The sequence below is a fragment of the Aspergillus saccharolyticus genome (genome assembly GCF_003184585.1).
Source record: "Aspergillus saccharolyticus JOP 1030-1 unplaced genomic scaffold BP01scaffold_23, whole genome shotgun sequence".
Lineage (NCBI taxonomy): Eukaryota > Fungi > Ascomycota > Eurotiomycetes > Eurotiales > Aspergillaceae > Aspergillus > Aspergillus saccharolyticus.
The window spans coordinates 232,619-246,806 of record NW_020290633.1 but is presented as its reverse complement, the minus strand read 5'-3'; the positions used below and the strand labels follow the sequence as shown (position 1 = coordinate 246,806).

Below are 14,188 nucleotides of genomic sequence, written 5' to 3'. Positions count from 1 at the left end.
TTGCGCAAGGTGACACATTCCATTCTTCTCGCTACTCTGGTCTCCTGGGGCCCAGAAGGACAAAACGGTCACTGTAGGTACTACAGTAGTCCGGTTGACCCGCCAAATATGTTCCCGACCCCAATTTCTCTCATCCCTGCCCTCCCTTTTCAGAATGGTGGTTGCGTTGTTTGTTCTAAAGTAAGATAGGATCTGGCAGATGGACGGATGTATGGTATGGCCCCAGCCAGGGGGGGCGGAAGCACTGCATTGGCGGGTGGGCTGGTGAGATCAGCGTGGCTTGACTTGACGATGATGATGACGATGGTGGTGGTGGTGTTGCTGCTGCTGCTGCTGTTTGTTGGTCGCGGGGGAATTTGAAGTATTCGGTGTCATTTCTATGTTTGTCCCCTATTTTTCTTCTTGAGGATCCATCCCGACATCATCGGTGGATATGGGAGTGCACTGTACCTGTCGATCTTCTTCCCGATCCGGTGGATGAAATATGCGCCAAAATTGTGCAGTGCCAGTCTTTAGCTGAGTCGATGAACGAATGAAAGCAGTGTACGGGGTACTGATTAGAGGCATTCATCTCGTTTCTGGGCGGAGGGTCGGGATTGTATTCCTCTCTACGTACTACATGCCCGGAGCTGCGATCTGGCAACTTCCTCCTACTGCTGTACGTATGTACTGTACCGTACTCCATACTCCGTCCGGTACAGAACTGGGGGATCGGAGGGATCGGAAGGGCTCCATTCCCCAATCCGGGGGACCAGCGCGATCGTCGAACCTATCTTGACCGACTCAAGCAGTAGTATGAAGAGGAAAAGTAGCAAGAGTCCTAATTTATATGTCCGGACCACGGTCTATCACCACTCACTACGGTACCAAAAGGTTGATCTTTGGTAGAACTATTTCCTGGGTAGAAAGTATCTGGTTTGGGTTCTGTTGGGTTGGTTGATCGGATCGGATCTGGGTTTCTGCATCTCCCTCCCGCATTTAGAGTCTCTGATCCCTGGTTTTGGCCCCCCCTGAGAGTCGGGAAGGAAAAACTAGAAATAAGCCCCAACCTCCCTTGTTTTTGTACCACAACCACCGCCCCCAACCCCAAGAATAGAAGCAGCAAGCTGACGTAGAATTGCGATGCTTCCAGTGACTTACTGTGTAGGTCCGGAGTCGAGGGTGGTTCTCGCATCTCAAAAGTAGTCAACTTTAACTCATACATCTCTCATGGATAGTACACAAAAATAAACTCCTAGTAGAATCAGGTACTGTACGGGTAGTTACCTTACTTATTTACTCATCATTCCTCTCTCCCCTTTCATAGCTACTGACTAGTTAAGTTAGTTAGTTAGGTATAGATAGTTATGTCACCAGCAGCCCCTTCGAATTTTCATCGGTCTATGCTTGGGGCTACTCGGTGACTCTGAAATCCATTTCCATTCCACCGCCCTTCCCCCCTCCTTGCATCCAACCGTCGCAATTAATCCACTCGTCTGCTTCAGCTGTGGTTTGAGTGGAGTGTCCTCCACGTCAACTACTAGGTAGTATGTTAGTACGGAGTACCCCGTAGCTCAGGTACACTTCCTAGCTACCTCCTAGTAGTACGACTTACTTACCGACTTACCACCTATCAATCTCCCTTCCTCTCTCTCTCTCTATATATGAAATAAATAGCCAACAGAGGACCGAACAAAGTGATCCACATTCCACCCGAAACGGCCTCCCTTCTCAGCTCAAAGCCAGACAAACCAAGGTACGAGGTAGTACTAACGTACTATCTCTAGTTAGTCCTCCAGTCGGAACAAAGTGTATGCTCCGTTGTATAGTATAGTACACTCAGTTCTCGTAGACTTCTTCAAGTTAGAAGATGACAATGACATACTCCTGTGACATTGGATTCTCCATTCAATTCCGATTCATTAACAATTCATTCACTCCCCCCTCCTTCCCCTTTCCGTCCATCCCCAAACTCATCCCCATTTGAAACTCCATCCCATCCCATCTCATCCCATCCCCTTGGGAGGTCGATACCATGCCCGGGAAGCCTATTGAAAGAGACAAGGAGGTTCGGTCAGTCGTTGAATCGTACTACTACTACCACTACTACTACTACTACTGCTTAGTTCACAGTAAACTACTAACTTATACTTACGGGGTAACTGCCGGATCGGATACTACCTAACTACAGTTACCATTTTCAATTGGTTGGGGGGAAGTTAAGCGGTCGGGGCGGAGGTTTCTTCACTTTAGGTTTTCTTTGACTCTTATGGAGAATGGCCCAGCCTTGAATGAGATGTCTTGATTAGGGTGCTTGGTCCGTGGAGAAGGAGGAGGAGGAGAAGGTAGTACGGAGTCTATATAATCAAGGCCTCTCCTCTCCCTTCCCTTCAATTCCCTGCTCTTACTCTGCTCGGCTCTGCCCTGCGTGCGCTTACCCCGCTTGCCTCATTGCCAGTGCCCAAGTCCAGAGAACCTACTTCCAAGGTTTACTGCTGAGTAGTCAAATCATCTACCTGCTACCTTGGATGCACGTATGCACTACTTCAAAATAAGTTATTTACCCTGTAGAAAAATGCTACCATGTAGATACTGGGTGACAGTCTCGTAAGAGTGTTTCGCTGTCTCACCTCCTTCCTCCCATCCAAGCGAGAAACGCGCATGCAAAAGAGCTTACCAGCAGCAGTCCTACTCTGCTCATACTACTCCATCCGACCTACGAACCACTAACTCCGGAAAAAAAAAAAAAGAAGTATAGCATAACCTCGAATTCAAACAATCATACTACAAGCATACAGACACACACTCACTCAAAGATCCCTCACCAACCGAGCCCCCGCCCAAGGATAAGGATAGTTCCGCTGATACCAATTGACACTATCATCCAACAATATTTAGCATTTCCCCTCTACCAATCAAAAGCAAAAAAAAAAATAAAAGGAAAAAAAGGCAAAAAAAAGAAAAAAAAAACTTACAAGGTTGTGCGTCCCGCGATCCGAGGATGAGTCGCCCACGATCCCCCGAGGATGATATTGTGTTTGCCATCGAAGAAGTCGGCTATGAGTTTGCAATATAAACATTAGTCAATAAACTCTCCCCAGATGGGGGTAGTGGCACTCACATGTATATCCTGGATAAATCTTCATCGCCTCAAATCCCTCATGTGGCTCCAGGGTAGTGCTCGTCCATTCCCAGACCCCGCCTAGTTCGCCATGTCCCGCGAGGCGATCGCCGTGTTGGGTGACGGGAGTTGGGTGCCAGTACTTGAAGCCGACGTTGCACTTCTCCAGATCCACAAAGATGGGCTGGGATACATATGGCGACTGGGAGCTCAACTTGGTCGTGGTAACGCCAATCGCATGGCCGTTGACCCCGTTGATCTCGCTGTGGCGGACAATCAAATATTAGTCTTGTATGAAGCAACACGAACTAGGCAACCGACCTGTGGCCATTGACTGCGCCATTCACCCGGTTCGCATAGGCATAGATACTCTTCACCTCCTCGAAGCTCGGAAGCCGACAATCCACCGACCGGGCGTACTGCGCCAACTCGTCATACGAGGCAATGACCGGCCAGTCCTGCGCATACTCCAAGGGCACGGGGCCGAAGACGGTTCGCACAGCCAACTGCCTCAAGTACTCCTCCCCGCCCGTCCCGTGGCAGCCATTTGATTGTGCAACCTGCGCTCCCTTTGAGCCCACTTTCACCCAGGACTCTGGGGTCTGCGCCGTTTGACTCGCCTGCAGGTATTTCGCATACTCGCCATTCGTGATCGGCCGACCCTGTGCCTGGAACGCTTTAACGCTCACGGCTCGCGCAGGTTTCTCATTGTCCCACGCGTACGACACCCCCGGCATGGACTCTCCATCGTCGTCGAGTCCGACCTTCACGGTCTGCTCCGGGATGGTGAACCAGTCGTTCGGCTTCTGGCGCTCGCGCGCATCGTGAAACATCCTCGCAAAGTCCGGTTTGGCAACAGCAGGCGGGGGGTTAATACGCTCGCTCTGGATAAGCATGTACAGAAAAGTCTCGAGGTGCATGGCTTCATGCTCGAAGCCGATCCACAGCGCCTCCCCGAGGGTGCGAGCCCGGGAGAGGTCTTTTGTCTGGTAGATTGCGCGGACCCGACCTCTAACTCGTTCCTGGTAGTCCAGAATCTCGTCGACCGCGGGCCATTCGTCCGGAATCTCGCTGTGCGAGTGGCATTTCTCGGGATTGTCGACGTCGGGGTCGATGCCGCGCTCGAAGATGGCCTGGTAGGATTTGGGGGCGGTTGGCTCGTCGCCGAGTGCGCGAGTCAGGTGGATGTCTGCGTATGCTTAGCGAGGGCTTAAAGCCAGCCGAACATAAAACGGCCTACCTAAGAATGTCGGAATATGACCCAGATAGAAAATCAAGGCGTTACGCAACGTGATCGGCTTTGAAAGTAGCTCCTCGCGGGGCACCATCGATCGGGTAACAATGTCCCACGCCGTCCAGAGCTTCTGGAACTCTTCGTAGGAAGGGACGGCACTTGCAGCATACTGTGAGGGCCGGGTTGGGTAGGACAGCACCGCCGACGACAGAATATGCAGATCTGCAGCACACACAAAGTCAGCACCCGCAAGGGCTAATCCCCCGGGGAGGAACAATCGCAACACGTACGGTACTCTCCCCCCTCATTCGCATACTCCACCTTATGAATCAACCCGGCATCATGCCACAACTGCTCCCGCTGCGCCGCATCATACTTGTACGCCTCCTCGAAGATCAACCTCTCGCCCTGGGGAATCACCGTCCCCTCCACCGTGACCTCCCGCTTCGGCGCATAGAACGCCCGATGCGTTCCCTCGGCCGCATTATACTCAGTGACCACCTCCCAGTCCTCCAACCGAAAGGCTCCATACCCCAGCACCGCATTGGCATGGACCAGCCCGTTCTCATAAAACCGCCGCGTCACGCCCTGCGAGTCATTATAGGCCCGGAACACCTTCTCGGGGTCGCCACATGCGTCCAACCCGATGACCATCAGATCCTCCGGCCCCAGCAGCCGCGCAAACCGGCCCAGAAACTCCGCCGCGGCGGTGCGGTCGAAGTTCCCAATGGACGAGCCCATCGACATGATCACCGTCGGCTTGGTACGGTTGGCGGGCTGGCCAAGCCACGCCACCGCGTCGTCGTACGTACCGTGCAGCCCGTGGAACTCGACGCAACCGAACTCGTCAATCGAGACCTCGGAAAAGGTGCGCTGCAACTCCGGCAGAGACAGGTCGAGCGCGTAGTAGTCGACGTGCTTGCCGGCCGCCTCAAATTCGCGCAGCAGGATCTCGATCTTGCGCAGGTTTCTATCAGAACGCGGCGATACATCGAAGTTAGCTCTTTCCCTGCTTGTTAGGCACCGAAGATGAGACAGGAGATGCGCACCCGCTTCCTAGCTCTAGTAATTGCGCATGATCTGGGATACGCGCCACAATCCGCTGGGCGTAGGTGCGGAGCACCTCGATCTCCGCGTTGGTCAGATAGTACTCTTCCACATAAGTGATCTCCTCGAAGAGCTTCAGACCGTGCTCGTTGTACAGCAGCATGGTGGGCATGGAGCGTGGAGTGCCAGCAGGCGGGGCGATGCCTCGTCGGATCTCATTTGCCAGCGAGAAATCCACGTCCTTCTGGTGGATGGCCACAATGTCGACGCTCTTGGTCGGACATGTTAAGGGAGACATGGTTTCAAGAGCAAAGGTGGCTTGAAGTCTATTTTATGGTACAACCAGAGAATCAAGAAAGAATATAAGTTTCGGAGGATAAGGATGTCTCCATTCAAAACACAGTCACCGAGAATGTAGGAATAGCCAACAGGCGCACTTCTATATTTAGGATTGGGAAGAGGGGGGAAGGGGGTAAGATGCAAATGAAAAGAGGCCAGTTGTTTGTGGGTGAGTGCGGCTAAGTATGTTGTTGTATATAGATGTATATAAGTACTCGGGCTTGTCAGAGAGAAAGAGGGGTAGGGATAATGAGGAGATGAAGAAGAAGGAGGGGGTGAGATGCAAGTCAGTCAAATCAGTCGGCCCTTGCAGCAGCAGTAGCAGCAGTAAATAAACAAGAAACGGAAAGAGGGCAAGAACAGCAGAGAGGTGCATGAGGAGTAGTAGCTTTGTTAGTGTGGAGAATTACATGGTCATCAGTAGGTGTCACTGTCAAAGTGATGAATGTCTGTGCCCGGTATGTCCCTGAACATTTGTGGAAATTGCACCGCCCGATGCAAACAGCCCACCTGGACATGGATCTTATCGGGTCAGCCCACGGATCGAAGGATTCTCTGAGGATCTTGGACTCCGGAGACCACGGCTGGGAGGAGGGGAGGCTGAGGAGGCAGAGGAGGCCGAGGAGGGGAAGTCCAGCAAAGAACCCCACCATGCAAGGCAGGGAATTCTCGGAGGCCCCGTCATGTTGTGGTGTTGGGCCAATGGGTAGAGGGAGGCAGACTAGTAGTGACGCAGAGATGCGGGTATGATTTCCAATCAAACTGCATTTCTAATTAAACATACTCGGACTCGGAGGAATGAAAGCCAAAGGAAAAGAGAGAGAGAGAAAGAAAAAGACAGTCAGTGAAAAGATGTCATGACGTCGGGGTCGTTTGTTGTATGTCGTGTTTGCAGTGTTTGCCCAGGGGTTTCGTATCGGCCCCACTCCGAGGTGGAGATCTCCACCGTTTGTCTTCTTTGCATGTTTTGCTCTAACTATGCCTCCGTGGAACTTGTGCTTATTGCACACGACTAGTACTGTGTAGTTACACCGTCAGATGAGCCCCAAGTACATACAACAGTACAGTAGTACAGTACTACTACCGTACTACCGTACTAATGAGTCAGTGTTCCGTACTGTGCATGACATCCCAGTACCAGATAAGATTAGGGCTACCTGCTATCAGCCATCCTTGCTGGGATCGTCGCCTGGCTGGGCTCTTATCCAGCGCTGTCTCTGTCTCATACTATTCATCACTATTATCTTGCTTCTCAAGGTATCAAGAAGCGCAACGGTTCAGAGCGAACCGTAGCACTGCCTCGCCTCAAAGGTATCTGCATCTACCCGAATGCCATGAAAAAGGGTAAACCCCGCCCAAAGAGAAGAGACACAAGTCTTTGTCGTAGTTATGCGTGCCTTTGTCAAGATAGAGAGAACCAAGGCCTGGTGAAAGAGCCCATTCTCTCCACCAACTTCCAACTCTTTGAAAACCAAAAAGCCTAGTATATATTCCTCGCACACCATCTTAACTAAGTATATCGTACTAATATCCCTTGCTTGACCAACAACATCTATCCCAATTACCCCAACGTACCACGCACCCAATCAACAGCAACCAGCCAGGAAAATGAACAACCCAATCCTCAACCCCATCCCCGTCTTCAAACGGCGATTCTTCGGCGAACGCGACTCCGACGAAGATTCCCCCAGCTCCAATCTCACCGACTCCGACTCCGACCATCGCAAGCTCAGGTCCCCAAAATGGACCACCGCGGAAGAAGACGAGTGGTACGAAGGGCCCTCGCGCGAATGGGGCGGCAAACCCCCGCCGACTTCCCAGGAAATCGAGGAAGCCCAAGCCCAGGCGGAGGCGGCCGCGCGACGGGCCCAGCGGCGCCAGAAGCGGGCCGAGGCGCTGGAAGCGCTGCGCTCGCGCTCGCCAATCGAGCCCCTCGTCAACGAGTTCGACGAGACGATGGACCGCCTGGACATCACCACGGCGCTGTACCAGGCGGCCACCTTTATCGACGAGGAGCAGGATCGGGAGGCGGAGCACTATGTCGAGGAGGCCATGCGCACCGCCCAAAGGTTGGGCGATCAAACGGCCCTGGCGCGGTGCCAGTACTGGCAGGGTCGAGTCGAGTTTCTCCGGGAAAACTATGAGGCGGCGCACCGGTGTTTCCAAGCGTGTCGGGACATGGTAGTCGAGGCGCCGGAGGGCGAGACGGTGAAGCAGTACTCGCAACTCTCACGGCCGGGAGGGTTGACCGAGGAGGAACGTTGGCGCTGGGGGGAAGAGGAGCAGGATGGGGCCCAGCGGTTGTATGGGGGCTCCTCGAGGTCGGCCAGTCACGCCTCTATAGACGGCTTCCATATCCCGGCTTTCGAGGAGGAAGGTTGGGAGCATGACCATTCTCCCGAGCCGGCCAGTCCTTTATCCATGGGCTCGCACAAACCCCCATCTCAAGGCATTGAGTCGGCAACAGAGGACAGCATCCCTAAATCACCCTCTCATTCACTCCCTCGATCACTCCCTAAATCCACCCCAAAATCACCCACAGAAAACACGCCCTCTGAGGACGTCAACCGCCCACGAAGGATCCTGACACCCAAATCATGCAAGCGCTTCGTGGCCGGGGAAGTCGACAGAGGCGGACTGCAGCTGCACCGCAGCCAGAAGCAATTCACCTTCGAGATGTACCCGCAGGAGATGGCGCCACGCACCCGACCGACCGCGATCTTCCCGGAGCAGGTTAACGAGGTCCTCTCGTGGGCGGAGAAAAATCAGGTGTTGAACGACGAGCAGGTGCGAGAACGGGGGGTCACGATGCACTACCTGCGAAGAGAAGCGCAAAAGTACCAGAAAGCGGTACGGCAAAAAAAAAGGGAGACATGGAGAAGTCTGGTGCGAGGTACTTGCACGATCATGTAGGGCAGCTCTGCCGGCGGAGACTACTTGAGATCAGAGTGAAAGAAGTTTAGGTTTGCCAAACGAATCCTATTCCACTGAATGCAGCCGAAGATAAGAACACCGTGAGAGTAGATACTAAAACCAAGTCAGCACATCCCACAATCACCATGCCAGCAGTAGTTCACCATACCACACACATGCAGAAATCACCACACAGCCAATTCCCTAACATCCAAGCCCCAAGCCCAGCTCGCAACGCCCATAGCGCCGACACTCATGATCAACGCCATCAACACATTCACCGCATTATTGTCCAGGATATCATGTCCGCTCTCCACCCGCCGGCTCTCACGATGGTCCTCGTCATGCTCTTGCGTGCTTGTCCCGACCGGGGTCTTACTGGCTTTGCTCCCTCTGAGCGTCGCCGTATTGGCAATATCTTCAGTTGCCCGCAGCTGCGCACCACCACTGACACCATGCGCCGGGGTAAGTCCCGCGGTGTTGGCTGGCACGCCAGGTTTCGTCGAGGAAGGGTGAATCAGGACCTATCCATAGCCCAAGTCAGTCAGTATATGCCTAACCAAACACAGCCGTCGCGAAGCAGAAAAAAAATACCTTCTTCCCACCAGACCCTTCTACTATCTTCCCCGTGCGTTTATCCACAACACTAGCTTGAAACAACCCACCCAGCACACTGTCCAGCACACTCCCCAGGGTTCCCCAGACCGTAACAGCCACAACCCATCCCGCGCGACTCTTAGGGGTTTCCGTGCAGAACGGCAGAAACGCCGCCGAAGACAGCGCGATCGTAAACGCACCCAACATGCCCGCCAAGAGGCCGGTCCCTGTCACACCGCCATTTGTACCGGGAGGGACAACGCGGAAGGTGGGCGAGGTGATCAGGCGCGGTTTCGACTTGGAGAGAATGCCGAGCTCGGAGGAGAAGGTATCCGCGGCGACGGCGGCGTAGTTGCTAGTTGAGCGGGCTTTGGTCAGTAAAGGCTGTTGGTCAGTGGGAGGAGCGGCAATGGTGTTAGTTTTCTTACGCGACGATCCCGATCATCAGCACGTCCGCAACATCATGACCGTTCGAGAAACACTGGGCGGCGTTGTAGCCGCCAGTAGCAGACTTCTTGGCAAGGACGTAGGTATAGGCGAGGATCAACACCGAGGCGACGATGGAGTTGGCGAGGACTTGGACGTGGGTGCGAGGGCCTTCGCCGCCCTCGGAGCCGGTCGCGGAGAGGGTCAAGCGGGATTTGATGTCGTGTTTGACCTACGAGAGATAAGTGAGCAGGCCAGTATGAAGTCATACAACTAAAAGACCATCGCACCTTGGTTACTCGGCTACCACCGAGGTAGAAAACAGCCAGGAGAACGAATGGGGTGGACCATGGGTGGAGGGCGTGGGCTGAAGCTGTCAGCCCGGCAGCCACCAGACCGAGAGGAGTCAACGTTTTGTGGGACCAGGCACGATAAAGGAGACCTGCGATAGCAGGCACAGCAATGATGGCTTTCATTGTAAGTGATTCATGAGGGTGGGGTTGAATAACCTTCAAGATAATCCGAATAAAGAGGAAGGAGGTTGGGATGAGGCTTGGAGGGGGGGGGGGGGGAGGTTTTTGGTTTTCCCTGACCTCTGCGGCTGCCAAGTGACGTCCCCGGAACCCCACTCCTTGTACTACAAGTATATCATCTATCGATGATTAGTATATGCGAGATAACCCTGTTTAGAGGTATCTACAAATAGTGTCAGCAGGCTAAAACCAGCTGTAACCATGTTCTCGTGAATTAACTGAAATAAAATATCATATATACTGATTATATACCGCTTCAACATCCAGCGCAAAGCTCCGACTTCATATACTGTACAAAAAGCCACGCACAGACACCATAGGGGAAACCCCGTATTTAACACAATCGAGCACACTCAGGGATATCGAGCAAAACTCGAATTAAACCAGTTCCCCTAAAACTCCTCCCAGCCATCCCAAAAATTCGGGGACAACTTCGCATCACATCATGGCAATCGCTTGTACGGGTATAGTGAGAATATACGGCAATATGCAATAAGAATCAATGCGACAATCAACCCACCATCACAGGGCGAGACCACTACCATCACCACTCCACCGGTAGAGTGCTAGGACCTCCCGACGACGCTGTTGTTGTTCGCCAAAGTCCTCTGGAATACGGCCGCGGACTTGCGCGAGCGCCGAGCGCATGACCTTTCGGAATGTTCGCTAGACCAGAAGTTAGCTGACATGATCGTCTGAATTCGGGTCGATACATACCTGATACTCAGTGTTCAAAGTCACAACGCAAGCTTCGTGTGCGCGGACAATCGTCTCACAAGCCCGGACAACGCTCGGACTGGCGTCGCCTTGCAGCTTGTCGGCGGCCAACAGTAGCAGGAAGCTACCCTGCAATAGGTAAATCCCGAAAAAGAAGGGCATAAAACTGAGATCTGGATCGAACTCCAGAATCTCCGCGGCCGCCTCGGCGGCCCCAACAGCGTGGCTCATTGCAGACACAAAGGCCTCAGTCGAGATCCACAGATCGTGGTCCTCCAGTAGATCCACTGGATCCCATTTACCCGCCAAAAGGATGTGCAACACATGCATGATGTGGGTGCCGTATGCAACAACCATCTTCGTGTGCACAATGGATTCATTCACTCGAGATCCAACCGTGCTGCTGGAACGACCCGAAGGGCTGACATGGTCTAAATGAGCATTCTCCCCAATCTGCTCGTTTTCCGCGCTGGTCAAGGTCAAGCTATTGGTGTATCGCGCCTCAAAGTCCTTCAAACTTTGAGCATATGTGTCCAACTGGTGGGTAATTTCCAAGACCTGCTGTTCCCATTCTCGACTGTTCCGGAATGCAGGGCCAAACCGTGGATGGCTACGGGCATGATGCAGGTCGACAATCTCGCCCAGAATGGTCATTAGCGGCAAGAAGTAGCCGAACATGCTGTGGCCGGAGCACTCGAGGGGAGGGCCAACCTGGCGGTAGCTTGCGGTGGAGAAATCGCCTGCCTGCCAGAGATCGTCATTCATGGGTTGCAACAGACTTCCGCATTCCTTGTCAAGGAGGGTCAGGGGTCGGTTGTAGCAGAGAGCCAGGTGGCGGTCCGTCGCATACAATAGCCACCACAGACGCCGGCGCTCTTCCCGCTCTTCTTCCGTGACGTTGACATTTGTATTTCCAGGGCCATGTCCCATGGAAGTCATTAGCGACGTCGGGTGCCGTTTCGACGGGTCTCCCTCGGCGTCACCCTCACGCTCGCCGTCCGGTCGCGGGTGGGAAGTGTTGGGCGGCAGCTCTCGACCCAGTTTTAACTCTCGCGCCAGAGACCATGCTGCGGTCCACCACCGCATACTGGCCGCCTTATACTCACTTGCTGAAACTACCGTGGCCAAGTGCACATAGGTAGCCACATCATCCACAGCGCCAGTTGCGCTACTCTGCGCACCTAACTGATCCATCGAGACGCCAAATCCACCAAGAGCGACACCGTTGATGACCATATTGGCTGCGTAATTGGGCGATGTCTCTCCAGTAGCAGGTCCATGAATCAGTGGCCGGAGCAAGCCGGTGGTCAGTTCCAGCAATTTCTGACAGACACGCCCTCGAGCAGACGGTGGAGAGGTCAGGAATGCAGCTTCGCTCGTTTGCGCTGCGACCCAGAGCATACTGGCTAGAAGACCCGGACTACACACGCGGGGTTTCGTGGGATGGAGGAAGGACTGTTTCCGGAAGATGTACCCCACCACATAGGGAGACAAGGGGGAAAGATGCGAGGAAGAGGAACTGGTGAAGTAGACATCCAGTAGATCGCATGCCAGCGACTGCGGAATGATGGACGCTATATGAGGGAGCACCGGCTGCAATACAGGGTATCGTAACGTACTCGAATATGACGGTAGGCTAAAGGAAGGGAAGTTTGCAGGAGAAGGCGATGGGAGCGGCAGCCAGCCGGGGGACTGCGCAGTGGGAGATAGTCCCAAGAACGGAGCCGCGGGGTTCTCGGCCGTATTCCCGAGTCGAAAATGGTTCAAGGCGGACGCATTAGGCTCCTGCTGATTTACCATAGAGAATGCGCCTTCACCGAAGCCCGAACTCAATCCGTGCGACGACAGAATCGAGGTCGGTAAGGATCGAAGATCAGCAACAGGCATCGGAACACGATTCGACTCGGTTAGGGAATTAAAATGGTTCATGTGCAATACATCGATGGCAGCTCGCAGGGAGGGTTGGGGATGCGACGGAGCCGACTGCGCATCCTCAACCGCAGCCATTCCCGGGGCGGTAGAATTCCGCATCTGCCGTGTCGCGGGATCCAGGTGTTGGGCTGCTTCAAATGCCCCGTCATATCGCCCGTTGACCTCCTGAGACGATCGCCGGTCTGGCGGGGTATGCTCCCCTACCAGCGAACCAGTTTCCTGGCCGGGTTGACCGTTGACTAGCTGGGTAGCGGCGGCAGCGGCAGCCAGATCCTTTTTCGAGGCCTTGCCTCGTTTCTTACGTTCCCGAGCATATTCACAGGTCAATCCAAACTCTGCCCCGTAACCTGTCAGTCTGTCGCTCTCGCCGAAGAGTCATTGGGACAAAAGCCAGGGAGGATCAGGGGGGCGCTTACCAAGGCAATGGGCACATGGGTGTTGTCCGTCGCACTTGGTCCGGAGCGAATTACACTGGTCGCAAGCGCGACTGATTCTCCGCCGGACGGGCGCCGAGGCTGAATTTTTACGGATGGCTGAACGAGCCTCGACGAGAGGATCTCTTTGCACCGGCGCTTGATACCTGGAGGAGCTAGGGACGGGATTACTGTCGTCGCGGTAGAACGCCTGATCCTTGGACTTGGACAGCGAACTTCGCAAGAAGTTGGGCTGCGCATCGTCGCTGGCGGCAGTGGCAGCGGCCGCCTCGCGCGACAACTGCAGTTGATCGAGGACATATTGTGAGCCCTCAGCAAGGGTGTCCAACCCTACGGTCTGCGACGGGGCCATCCCTCTCGACTGTGAAGCTGAGGTAGAAGGGGCAAATGAGCTGGCGTACTGTCGGATCGCGGTAGTCGACATCCTCAGCGAACAGAGTACCCAAGCACCCGAGGCATGAGAACGAAGCGGGTTGCAGGGGAGACAGACGGAGCTGGAGGTGGAGGGCCCTGAGGCCCCAACAGTTAGAGGGAAATTAGTCGGGGGACTGAGGCCAAGACTCGCGGCTATTCAGGTCAGGTTATGGGGATGGAACAGAGAGAAGCAGGAAAAGAGGAAGAGAGACGTTGTCAGTGGGGAGAATGACTGAGCCAGTGAGTTCTCACTGAGTTGAGTAGAAGAAAGTACTGAGCAGTCAGTGATAGGAAGTTGGGATTGGCGAAGGGTTTGGAAAAGGGAAGTGGGAAGAAAAGAAATGCGGGGACGGGGAAAGCGGGCGCGGGCGGACACTAACAACTAACAACTAAAACTGGATGCTGCTGGGCGAGACCCTTTCTGTTCTGTACTGAGGGAGTACACAGTCTCTCTCGTGTTCTCTCCTCCGGAGTCCGTCTTTTCATCTGCCAACCTGAACAC

General features: G+C 54.0%; 4 protein-coding genes across 4 annotated transcripts; 1 reads left to right on the top strand and 3 right to left on the bottom strand.

The window, feature by feature from the left end:
• Positions 1 to 2,789: 2,789 nt before the first annotated feature.
• BP01DRAFT_299984 (DUF323 domain protein) lies at positions 2,790 to 5,679 on the bottom strand (the record flags this gene model as incomplete). The annotated part of the gene is made up of 7 exons (XM_025571969.1): positions 2,790 to 2,856; positions 2,955 to 3,036; positions 3,101 to 3,363; positions 3,422 to 4,289; positions 4,341 to 4,556; positions 4,625 to 5,304; positions 5,384 to 5,679. 7 exons carry the CDS (start codon positions 5,677 to 5,679, stop codon positions 2,790 to 2,792), a joined length of 2,472 nt encoding a protein of 823 aa, XP_025429930.1.
• A 1,490-nt stretch (positions 5,680 to 7,169) lies between these two features.
• Positions 7,170 to 8,726, top strand: BP01DRAFT_90838 (tetratricopeptide repeat protein). Its single transcript, XM_025580218.1, has 2 exons — positions 7,170 to 7,205; positions 7,264 to 8,726. Exon 2 carries the CDS (start codon positions 7,329 to 7,331, stop codon positions 8,631 to 8,633), a length of 1,305 nt encoding a protein of 434 aa, XP_025429929.1. The 5' UTR covers positions 7,170 to 7,205; positions 7,264 to 7,328; the 3' UTR covers positions 8,634 to 8,726.
• A 92-nt stretch (positions 8,727 to 8,818) lies between these two features.
• BP01DRAFT_384051 (DUF92 domain-containing protein) lies at positions 8,819 to 10,132 on the bottom strand (the record flags this gene model as incomplete). Its single annotated transcript, XM_025577473.1, has 4 exons — positions 8,819 to 9,157; positions 9,228 to 9,585; positions 9,659 to 9,888; positions 9,947 to 10,132. 4 exons carry the CDS (start codon positions 10,130 to 10,132, stop codon positions 8,819 to 8,821), a joined length of 1,113 nt encoding a protein of 370 aa, XP_025429928.1.
• A 265-nt stretch (positions 10,133 to 10,397) lies between these two features.
• On the bottom strand, positions 10,398 to 14,121 carry xlnR (putative C6 transcription factor). Its single transcript, XM_025575364.1, has 3 exons — positions 13,255 to 14,121; positions 10,907 to 13,173; positions 10,398 to 10,855 (listed from the first exon to the last, which is right to left on the bottom strand). Exons 1-3 carry the CDS (start codon positions 13,694 to 13,696, stop codon positions 10,712 to 10,714), a joined length of 2,853 nt encoding a protein of 950 aa, XP_025429927.1. The 5' UTR covers positions 13,697 to 14,121; the 3' UTR covers positions 10,398 to 10,711.
• Positions 14,122 to 14,188: the final 67 nt, after the last annotated feature.

What these genes read in the sequence shown, in the direction of transcription:
- BP01DRAFT_90838 (XM_025580218.1), top strand. Translation starts at nt 7,329, where the DNA reads ATGAACAACCCAATCCTCAACCCCATCCCCGTCTTCAAACGGCGATTC.
- xlnR (XM_025575364.1), bottom strand. Translation starts at nt 13,696, where the DNA reads ATGTCGACTACCGCGATCCGACAGTACGCCAGCTCATTTGCCCCTTCT. An exon ending in CCCATGTGCCCATTGCCTTG is followed by an intron (nt 13,174 to 13,254) that starts GTAAGCGCCCCC and finishes GTTACGGGGCAG; the next exon opens with AGTTTGGATTGACCTGTGAA. An exon ending in CTTTGAACACTGAGTATCAG is followed by an intron (nt 10,856 to 10,906) that starts GTATGTATCGAC and finishes CTTCTGGTCTAG; the next exon opens with CGAACATTCCGAAAGGTCAT.